We start from the raw sequence: 11,127 nt of genomic DNA, 5'->3' as shown, positions 1-11,127 counted from the left end.
TAGGATCCCGTCTTCGTGGAGGATTTGGAGGCTCAGAGCAGTCGACCAAGTTGCCAGAGACACAGCACGTGCGACCTCAGGGAGGCTGGAAGGAGAGAAAGCCCCAGTCCACAAGACTTCCAGCCTCCAGCATCAGTTTACCCTCCAGTCCCCAAGCCCTCAGGGACAGGGGCAGAATGGAGCAGCAGGCGGGCATGGATTCACCTGCTAAGTGGGGCAAGGTTATGGGAATGAAATAACCTCCGGGGCCTGGAGCCTGTCCTGGTCTCCCTGTCATCCTCCCCAGGACAAGCAGGGCCGGAGCTTTAGAATGGAACCTGGAAGGCGTGCCCACCTGTGTCCTTCAGCTGGGGGAACAGGCCACAGGAGGGAGCACCGGCTCTGGGGGCAGCTGGCATGTGAAGGGTGAGATTAGGAATATCTGGGTGTAACTGTGTTCCAAGCTGATGTCACAAGTGCAAAGGGGAGTCGGTTCGGTGGCTCATGCTGTAATCCCAGCACTTTGGGAGGTTAAGGCAGGCAGATCACCTGAGGTCAGGAGTTTGAGACCGGCCTGGCCAACATGGTGAAAACCCATCTCTAGTAACAATACAAACGTTATCCGGGGGTGGTGGCGCGCAACTGTAATCCCAGCTACTCAGGAGGCTGAGGCAGATCAATCGCTTGAACCCCAGAGGCAGAGGTTGCAGTGAACTGAGATCTCGCCACTGCACTCCAGCCTGGATGTCAGAGCGAGACACCATCTCAAAAAATAAAAAGTGCAGCGGGAGGCCAGTTTGCTGCCTAAGGTCTGTGATCCCAGCACTTGGGGAGGCTGAAGCAGGAGGATCGCTTGAGCCCAGGATTTCCAAACCAGACTGGGCAACTGAGATAGTGAGATCCAGTCTCTACCAACTGGGGGGCAGGGAGAAAAAAGGGACAGGCTTGGTGGCTCAAGCCTGTAATCCCAGCACTTTGGGAGGCCGAGGCAGGTGGATCATGAGGTCAGGAGATGAAAACCAGCCTGGCCAACATGGTGAAACCCCGTCTCTACTAAAAATACCAAAAATTAGCTGGGTGTGGTGGTGCGCGCCTGTAGTCCCAGCTACTTGGGAGGCCGAGGCAGGAGAATTACTTGAACCCGGGAGGTGGAAGTTGCAGTGAATGGAGATCCCGCCACTGCACTCCAGCCTGGGTGACAGAGCAAGACTCCCTTTCAAAAACAAACAAAAAGTTAGCCAGGGATGGTGGTGCACACCTGTGGTCCCAGGGACTTGGGGGGCTGAGGCGGGAGGATCACTTGAGCCCAGGAGGTTGAGGCTGCAGTGGGTTGAGATCATGCCACTGCACTCCAGCCTGGGTGACAGAGCAGGACCCTGTCTCTAAACGAAACAAGTGTGAAGGCCCTGAGGCAGGAACAAGTGTGAACAGAGGAGCAATTTGAGCAGAGTGGGGCTAGGGACGACCACACTGGGGCTTGGGAGGCCTCGGCTCAAGCTGTCATCAGTTTCCCCATCAGCCCAGAATGAGGACTGGACCTCACTCTGGAAGCGCCTGGCAGCCTCCTTACGGCACATTCCAGACGCTGCTGCCCACGCCAGCCTAGGCGCGCTGATGCCACTGGCTGGGAATGTTTTCAACAGATAGCAGCATCCTCCCTCACCCGCCTCAGTCCACCCTGGGGTGCCCCAGCGGGCTGTGACCTCAGACCTCATTCACTACTGGGGTTACCTTCCTGGCCCTGAATGAGCAGGGCCTGGTGTCCCAAGACCTATAGATGTCCCCCTGCACTCCGGCAGGCTGGCAGAGCCAGGAACCGAGGTGGAAACCAAGACTTCTGAACTATTTCACCATTCCTTACGGGTTCGCCTTTTCTTCCATTTGATGAGACATCAGACTCCCTAAACCAGTGTTTCCCCAAGAGCCAGGTTCCCGAATTTTAGCAGCAAGAAAGTTACTCTCAGCCACACATGGGGGCTCCCACCTGTGATCCCCACACTTTGGGAGGCCGAGGTAGACAGATCACCTGAGGTCAGGAGTTTGAGACCGGCCTGGGCAACATGTTGAAACCCCATCTCTGCTAAAAATACAAAAATTAGCCGGGCATGGTGGCATGTGCCTGTAATCCCAGCTACTTGGGAGGCCAAGGCAGGAGAATCACTTGAACCTGGGAGGCAGAGGTTGCAGTGAGCTGAGATAGCTCCACTACACTCCCTTCTAAGCAAGAGAGGGAGGCTGTCTCAAAAAAACGAAGAACGAAACGAACCAAACCCCAGAAAGCCGAGAATCGCCAGATGGAAGGGGATGGCCCCCGGTCTCTGCAGACCAGGCGTCCCCAAACTTTTTACACAGGGGGCCAGTTCACTGTCCCTCAGACCGTTGGAGGGCCGCCACATACTGTGCTCCTCTCACTGACCACCAATGAAAAGAGGTGCCCCTTCCCGAAGTGCGGCGGGGGTGGATAAGTGGCCTCAGGGGGCTGCATGCGGCCCGCGGGCCATACTTTGGGGACGCCTGCTGTAGACCCTGTGACAAATGACCACAAACTTGGTGCCTTAAAGCAACATTCATTTTGTTTTTTTCATTTTTTTTTTTTTTTTGAGACAGAGTCTCACTTTGTCGCCCAGGCTGGAGTGCAGTAGCACGATCTCTGCTCACGGCAACCTCTGCCTCCCGGGTTCAAGCGATTCTCTCGCCCCAGCCTCCACAGTAACTGGGACTACAGCAGGTGTGTGCCACCACGCCCAGCTAATGTTCTGTATTTTTAGTAGAGATGGGGTTTCACTCTGTTAGCCAGGACGGTCTCTATCTTCCGACCTTGAGATGTGCCTCCCAAAGCGCTGGGATTACAGGCCTGAGCCACCGCGCAGGGCCAAAGCAACACCCACTTTCTTACATTTCTGGAAACGGGAAGTCCTAAATCAGGAAAGGCTGGGCTGAAATCAAGGCGTGTGCAGACCCTGCTCCCTCCAGAGGCCCCGAAGGCTCCTTCCTGCCTCTCCCAGCTTCTGAAGGCTCCAGGCGCGATCTCAGCTCACTGCAACCTCCACCTCCTGGGTTCAAGCCATTCTCCCGCCCCAGCCTCCCGGGCAGCTGGGATTACAGGCATGAAAAGGAGCGAGGCCGCCACAGCGTGGATGCACCTTGATGACGTCACGCCCAGTGAGATAAGCCAGACACAGAAGTCCACTCAGCCTGTGACCCCCTTTATGTGAAATGTCCAAGACAGGCTCATCCATAGAGGCAGGAAGGGGATGTGTGGCTGCCGGGGGCAGGCGGAGGGGATGGGGAGTGACGGCTGATGGGGAAGGGGTTTCTTGGGGTGATGGAATTTTCTGGAACTAGATGGCAGTGGTAGTTGCACAGCTCTGTGAGGTACTAAAACCACTGAGCCACAGGGTACAAGTGGGTGAATTTTGTGGTATATGAATGACGTTTTTGAGGAGTCATTAAAGAAACAGACGCCTGGGGTGGGGCCGGCCTCCCTTCAACACAGGGCCCCAGATCACCCTTCTGGGCGGGCACAGACACTCTGGGAAGGAAGACTTGGGCTCCTGCTGGCGAGAAGGTGGAGGACCTGGAATCTGGGCTTGTGTCCTGTTTCTTCAGTGCCTGCTGCTGTGCCCACTGTCCAGCGTGCTCCGTAGAGGGTCTCATTTTATTCCTCCAGAAGGCTCTTTACCGGCCCATTTTATGGAGGTGGAACCAAAGCTTGGGGAGGTGGAGTGAGGCTTGCAGGGTCTCTGGGGTGCCGGCCGCAGGGCTCTAGTGGGGGAAGCCAGGCCATGTTGGACCTCAGACACGGGGACCCCAACCTCACCTCAGTAGCAGGGCCCTGAGACTGTGGCACCTGCCACACCCTCTGCGTGACCCGCCTAGGCCAGGAAGAGAGGGTCGGGAGATCCCTGAGCCACGAGGAAGGCATCCCGGCGTCCAGCTGGACCGGTTGTCCCTGACGAGTGTTCCCCGGCAGGACAGGCTGGTCACCATGTCTTCACCCTGGTGCTATTTAAAGGCGCGTGCCATCTGGGGCTGTGGCCGCAGGACCAGGACTGGGCTGCTGGGAGCCAAGGGAGGGGAATGGAATCTGGGGTTGTGACCTGTGTCCCCACATTGGAGGTCGCTGTCCCTCTCAGGCCTCGGTTTCCCCACTTGTCAATGCCTCCTCTTGGCTGTGAGTCTGAGTGGCACTGGGCTCACCTTTTAGGGCCAGGGCATGGAGGCAGGCAGGCGAGGGGTGGGGGCCAACCACCTTGCTGGGTGGTTCCCCGTGGGTCCCGGGGTGTGGCTGTGAATAGGGCCGCCGCATTCCTGCCGCCTCCGACGTGCCCTGCCAGCCGGCTACCTACAGGTCCACCTACCTGCCCAAACACAGGTTCCCAGCCATCGCCTGCCCATGTACCCGCATCCCCAACTCTGGTGAGCCTGGCTTTCAGGAAAGTACCATCTTGGGGGAGAGAGGTCCCGCCACGACAGGCCCAGGAGCCCGGCTGGCAGGGGCTGCCCGGGGCAGGACCTTCGCGTCCCTGTGTCCCCGGCACCGCCACCTGCCTGTCTCTCGTCCGTGTTCCTCCTCGCCATCTTCCCCGTGGTCCTGTTTTCCGTCTCTTGTCTCTGTCTCCCTCGGGGTCTCCGCGGCCTGCGATCACGCTCCTCCCCCCGCAGCCCGAGGTCCCAGCCCGCCCGGGGACTCGGCTGACTCACCGACACGCCCCGCGAGACAAACACACGCGCGGAAGCCGAGGTCCCGCAGGCCGCGCCCCCTCCCGCCCCCGAGGCGCCCCATTGGCGAGTCCCTCTGCCGGCCCCGCCCCCGGCGCGCCCCACTGGTCGGCTCCTCCGCCGGCCCCGCCCCCGAGGCGTCCCATTGGCCCCGCGGAGCGAAGGTAGCACCGCGGTCCCCGGGAGCGCAGAGCCCGCTGCGGGCCGGGCTCCGGGCCATGCGCCGCCGCCTGTGGCTAGGCCTGGCCTGGCTGCTGCTGGCGCGGGCACCGGGCGCCACGAGAACGCCGAGCGCGCCGCGGAGACCGCGCAGCTACCCGCACCTGGAGGGCGACGTGCGCTGGCGACGCCTCTTCTCCTCCACTCACTTCTTTTTGCGCGTGGACCCGGGCGGCCGCGTGCACGGCACCCGCTGGCGCCACGGCCGGGACAGTGAGTGCAGGGCGGCGGGGGCGGCGGGGGGCGGCCGGCGGCGTAACGGGGACCTGCACCCTAGAGGGAGGCCCGGAGGCTCCTCTGCGCAGCGCCAGCCTCTGTTTCCCCCGACTGTGCGGTGGACGCAGATCGCCTCGTGGGAGGGCTGGACTGTTACGGCGAAGGCTGCAGTGGGGGGCCCAGCTCAGGGGTGGAGCGGGTCCGTGTGGAACAGTCCTGCGGGCGGGGCCGCTCCATCTGCATGTGGGAAACTGAGGCTCCAGAGGAGCCGGGGCAGGCCCGGCTGCATGGGGGCAGAGGTCAGGTTGACCTCCGGACCCCTGACATCACAATATAGTCAGGCGGCCTGCGTGGGGGCCCCTCTGCTTCTTCCCAGACACCCCACGTGGCCACAGAGGGGATGGGACCTCCCCAGGGTCACACTGACGGGTGGCGAAGCGGGGTCCCCGTCCCCAGGGCCTGCCCAGCACACAGCAGGCACTCACTGTTAGTGGGCTGGCAGGAGAGGAGAGCCAGGTACAGCAGGGGATGTGGACATAACCCGGAGACCAGGGAATTCGGTGTCCCCGCTGCGCAGGGGCGCTGGGGAGGGGGCCGGGGCTGCTGGCGGCTGCCTGAATCATCCCCTGCCCTTCCCAGCGCTTTCATCTGGGCGCCAAGGCCCTCATTAGGCTGCACGCGACGAGGGCGGATGGGGGACTGGCTGGGCCGGTCCATCCGTGGTGGGCATGGCCAGGCGGGGTGGCCTCGGGCCAGGGCAGAGGCCTGGCTCCACTGCGTGGCCTGCCACAGTGATGGGGGCCAGGGCTAGCTGAGGGCTCTCCTGACCTGCATGCACTTGCTGGTCACCCATCGGGCACGTCCCAGGCACTGTGCGGGGCATGGGGGACCCAGCGGTGACAGATGGCCACTGTCCTGGGGCTCCCAGAGCACAGTTGGACATGTGAACAGGGTGCAGGTGGGTGCACAGGAAAGAGAACAGTGGTGCTGGGAGGCACCCTGCCGGGGAGGGGAGGCGTGGAGCAAGGAGTGGCCGGCGAGACGGTGACAGATGCCATGGAACAGTCTCAAAAACATTCCCATGTGCTCTGGAAGGCTGGGCCGGGAGACCGCCCTGAGGAGCTTGCCCTTTGACAGGGAGCTGGCCAGGCACACGAAGAACTGTGCCCCTGGCTGAGGGAGCGGCGGGCACCAGGGTGAGCGAGAGTGCGGGCCGGGCCCGGGGTCCTTGCTGGGTAACACGCTTCCGCTCAGGGTGGGGCAGGGCTTACCCAGGGCCACCCACAGATGGATCCAAATCTGGCTTTGCCACTCCTGGGCCTCAGTTTACCCCTCTGCGACATGGGCACAGCTGGCGCTTCCCACCTGGGGCTGCTGAGTGGGCTTGGTAAGGTGCAGGGGGCCTAGAACAGTTGGCATACAGTCAGCGCTCAAGCTTGCCTGTGGTGTTCCATAAATGCCCGGCCTCCAGTCCAGAGCTCCGAGTCCCCGTGACCATGTGGGCCGAGCTGCTGAGCTGTGAGCGCCAGGACTGGGGACTCCATGGGTGGCGCCTGTCGCTGGGTCCATTTACTGTTAGCAGTCCGGGCAGGCCCTGCCCCCTCTGACTCCCACCTCCCTCGGGTTCTGGCACCCCTGGTGTCCCTCTGGGTGTCTGGGACCCCCCCCCACACCTGCACAGATGCTGCTCTTGGGCTGACCTGGCTTGGTAGGCTCTCCCACGGGGTCCTCATCAATCCCTGCACTCCCTGCAGCTCGTGGGGGCTGTCCTACCTCCATTCCCTCCGACTGCTCCTGACTCCTCCCTCACGTGCTAGGGGTGCTCCTGGGGTCTGTCGTGGTCCCCGGGGGGATCCTGGTGTCCATCATGGTCCTGGGGGGGAGGCTCCCGCGTGTCTGTCGTAGAGAGAGAACTCAAGGTCCCAGGAGTGCTCCTGGGTGTCCATCGTAGTCCTGGTGGGAATCTTGGTGTCCCTCGTGGTCCCCAAAAGGATCCTGGGTATCTGTCATGGCCCGGGGGGGGTGCTCTCGGTGTCCGTCGTGGTCTGGAGGCTGGGGGGACTCCCAGGTGTCCGTCACGATCTCGGGGTAGGGGGCTCCCAGGTGTCTGTTGTAGTCGGGAGAGGACTCGTTGTCCCAGAGGTGGTCCTGGGTGTCCGTCATGATCTCAAGGGTGCTCCTGGGTGTCCGTCGTGGTCTGAGGGTGGGGGGGCTTCTGCTCCCTGTCGTGGTCCTGGGGACCCTGCACGCAGCATGGCGGACACCCAGCAGCGCTCAGGGTAAGCTCGTGCCAGTGAGCAGGTGTGAGCCAGCAAAGCCCTGCCTGCCCCCCGCCTCCCCCAGGCATCCTGGAGATCCGCTCTGTTCGCGTGGGTGTCGTGGCCATCAAAGCAGTGTCCTCAGGCTTCTACGTGGCCATGAACCACCGGGGCCGCCTCTACGGGTCGGTGAGTGCCGGGCAGGGGTGGGTGGCGCGGGCGGGCGGGGAGGGTCGGCCGGCCTCACACCCCCATCAGAGGCTCTATACCGCCGACTGCAGGTTCCGGGAGCGCATCGAGGAGAACGGCCATAACACCTACGCCTCTCAGCGCTGGCGCCACCACGGCCAGCCCATGTTCCTGGCACTGGACAGGAGGGGGGGGCCCCGGCCGGGCGGCCGGACACGGCGACACCACCTGTCCACCCACTTCCTGCCTGTCCTGGTCTCTTGAGGCCCCGAGAGGCTCCCAAAGGTGCCTGGGCCGGCGGCGAGGGGCCCCAGCCATGCCTGTTCTTCCCCTTGCTGGCTCCGTGAGCACTGAGTGCCCACTATGTGCAGGCAGTGGGGACACAGCACAGGAGCCCCTGGGGGAGCCCCAGCCTGAGGGGCGGGCGGCCACCAGTCAGGTCCAGTCCTGAGATGGGACCTCCAGGAGCAAACAGCGCCTCCTGGGCTGAAATGCGGACGCTCAAAGGTGGGGGGCGTCCCAGGCAGGGCCCCGCAGAGGCCAGCGCTCAGGGAAGGCAGGAGAGAGAAGGGGAAGGGCGAGGAAGGGGCCGGGGAGACGGTGACACAGACCTTGAAGCCGGTCCTATCCCGGGAATCTGCAGACGCGGCGCCTGACGAGGACACAAGGACCTGCGGGTGGGACGGAGACGGGAGGGCACTGGGGGGGGGGGGGGTCCGGGGCCCAGTGTCCTCATGGGGTTCCCATGCAGGAGGCGGGAAGATGAGAGCCAGAGACAGGTGGGAACGGGCTGGGCTGTGCTGTGGCCATGACAGGCAGGAGGGACGGAGACGGGCAGGCACTGGGGAGGGGGTTCCGGGGCCCAGTGTCCTCATGGGGTCCCCATGCAGGAGGCGGGAAGGTGAGAGCCAGACAGAGGTGGGAACGGGCTGTGCTGTGGCCAGGACAGGCAGGAGGGCCCCCAGCCGAGGGATGTGGGTGCCTCCAGACGCTGGGAAAGGCGGGAAACGGTCTCCTGGAGCCCCCCGCAGGAGGGACAGGCCCTGCCCTGCCTTGATATTAGCCCAGTGGGACCCATCTTGGACTCTGCCCACCAGAACTGCCAGAAAGTAAATGTTCAGCTTTAAGCCGTCAAGTGCGTGGTCCTTCATTACAACGTCAGAAATTCGCAGTGTCTGTAACGGTTTCAGTGATGAAATAAGCCTCAGTATTCCTCAGACCCCCGGGAATGGCAGAGGCCGAGGGAAGGAGCGGTCCTGATGCAGGGAAGGCCTGGGGGCTGTGTGCCACCATCCTGCAGGGTGCAGGAAGGGTCGGCCATGGGGTGGGGGCAGCCTCACCGGTGCCCAGCGCCCTCCTGATGTCCTGATTCTGCTGGGGCTTCTCCCTGCAGCCCTGGGAGTCACACTCCAGCCAGAGAAAAGGGCAGAGCCCTGAGCTCAGGTCCACCTGAGCTCCACAGCCTCGGGCCAGGCAGTGACCCCCCGGGCTCATCTCCGGGTCTGCACATGAGGTGACAGCACCATTGCCTGGGCGGGGGGCATTCCTCCTGGTGAAGGGGACAGTCCCGGGGATGGCCAGGGCTCCAGCCCCAGCCGCCTTCCAAACACATCTAGGACAACTGGGCCGAGGCACCTGCTGGGAGGCACTGCGGCCTGAAAGGAAACACCCTTCTGGGAAGCGAGGGCTGTGCCCACCCCCCGAGCGCCTCTGCTCACCATGCAGGGAAGAGGACCCCCTCCCCAGGGGACGCTTTTGCTGGCATGGAGTGGGTGGAGGCCGGGCCGTGCTCAGCACCTGCTGCACCCAGGACGGCCCCAGGGTGGCAGTGTGAGGGGAGCTCTGCCCCGCCGGCCAGCTCGGAGGGCATCGCTGTTTGAGTGCTCTTGCTCGGGGCTGCACACGGTCCACCGCTGAGGTAAAACCATTGCTGGCACCATGCAGGAACATTACATGTGCTGCAAAGAAAAGGGGCAGCAGTTCATTCTAAACCGAACATGAAGCGGGCATGCAGCCAGCACTTCTGGGCACCGACAGCCCAGGGCAGAGACACTCCTGTTCACACAGAAGCCAGAACGCAGATGCTCTCAGCAGCTGATTCACAGGCCAGAACCTGGGTGCCCCTGGCATCCTCAGGCAGTGGGGCGGGGGCCCCACGAGAGAGAGGAGCAGCCCGGGGGCACAGCACCAGCCACTCTCCAGGAAGTCGCCAACCCCAAACTGTTGCAAACTGTGCTTCCACTTACAAAACTCCTGAGCGACGGGGCCAACGGGGAGAGGCTGGCAGCGGCGCCAGGGGCCGGGGACACAGCGGTGCGGGCCTCACAGCGCCACCTCCGCCCGTGCAGCAGGCTCCCGGGCGGTGAGGGCACCAGGGTCAGCCTCTTGTTACCGCTGTCTCATCTGCGAGCAATGCGGCCTCACAGCCCCCACCAGGGTGCCGGCGTCCTCTGGGCCCAGCGCCCCGAGGCTCGTGCCTGGGTGGGGCGACCTGGCAGGGCCTGCTCCTCCGGCCGCGCCACAGGAGGGAAGTCCCAGCCTTCCCTCCAGCTCCAACTCCCGAGAAGTACCAGGGACGCTTAGAACCCAAGCCTCGTCTCCCCGGACGCCTCCCGACTCGAAGCGTCCGTCTTTCCAACAGGAAGCCGGCTTCGGCCTGCAGGAGCCCCTGCCGGCTGCCGCATGAATGGCACCTGAAACACATCTGTTCTCTCAGTGCAGGGGTCCCAAGTCCCGAAGTCGATCCAGTCGCCTCCCTATGTCGGCATCCTCGACGCAACCTCGTCGTCGGGCGCCGGGTGTGTCACCTTGCAAGGTGCCGGGCAGGCGGACTGGCCATCCTCAGGGCTGGCACTCTGCCCTGCCAGCCACAGTCGCTTAAGTTACAACGCTACTCTCAGGCTCCGGAGGGCTCACTATGGCGCTGCTGCAGCAGCAGAAGCCCAGAAGCCGCCAGGGCGCGGTTCAGACAGGAGGGATCTGAGTTGCCCAGCCGAGGGGACTGACGCAGACATGACGTGGGACACGCGGCGAAGAGCATGGCGCGGGGCGGAGGGCAGAAGGCTCCGGAGTACAGGCGGACGCGGGGCCCCATGCCTCCCACTCGCAGGAGCAGTCCACAGCGGAGTCTCCAAATGTTTGTTATCCATCTACATTGCCTGATGCCTGGGTCCCAGGACTGTGGGATCTTCAGCAACTGAGATGAACCCACCACCCCGGCTCCCTGAGCCCGCACACCCTCACACCCCACCAGCTGTGCCCGTGCCTGCTGCGCCCCAGGCCAGGCATCCCACTGCCCTGAGCAGTGAGGCCCGGCTCTTCAGAAGGGCCCGGGTCCCGAGTGCTGGAGGGGCGACCACGGGTGAGGTGGAGGTGCTGGGCCCTGACACTTTAACGCTCACAGCCCAGCAACCCTGCCACCCTGCGGAACGTCGCCAGGTGGGCCCTCCTGGGCCTAAGCTGGGAGCTCGCTAGTGAGCCCTGGGCCCTGAGCCCCAGGCCCCGCAGGAGGCACACATGCCTGGGGGCAGATGCGGCCGTGCAG

General features: G+C 63.5%; 1 protein-coding gene and 1 long non-coding RNA gene across 2 annotated transcripts in view; one reads left to right on the top strand and one right to left on the bottom strand.

Annotated features, from left to right (window-relative positions):
* LOC141581055 (uncharacterized) overlaps positions 1-8,298 on the bottom strand; it is a 139,350-nt gene extending 131,052 nt beyond the window's left edge. Inside the window, exon 1 of the long non-coding RNA XR_012513497.1 lies at positions 8,284-8,298. This is a non-coding gene — a long non-coding RNA (uncharacterized LOC141581055). The remainder of the gene's footprint in view (positions 1-8,283) is intronic.
* FGF22 (fibroblast growth factor 22) lies at positions 4,852-8,710 on the top strand. Its single transcript, XM_039466298.2, has 3 exons — positions 4,852-5,133; positions 7,480-7,583; positions 7,653-8,710. The coding sequence occupies exons 1-3, from the start codon at positions 4,920-4,922 to the stop codon at positions 7,845-7,847; spliced, it is 513 nt and encodes a 170-aa protein (XP_039322232.1). The 5' UTR covers positions 4,852-4,919; the 3' UTR covers positions 7,848-8,710.
* Positions 8,711-11,127: the final 2,417 nt, after the last annotated feature.

Source organism: Saimiri boliviensis, chromosome 14 (genome assembly GCF_048565385.1).
Source record: "Saimiri boliviensis isolate mSaiBol1 chromosome 14, mSaiBol1.pri, whole genome shotgun sequence".
In the NCBI taxonomy this organism is placed as follows: Eukaryota; Metazoa; Chordata; class Mammalia; order Primates; family Cebidae; genus Saimiri; species Saimiri boliviensis.
Note: the sequence above shows the minus strand (reverse complement) of the source record. Positions and strands in the feature narration are given on the sequence as shown.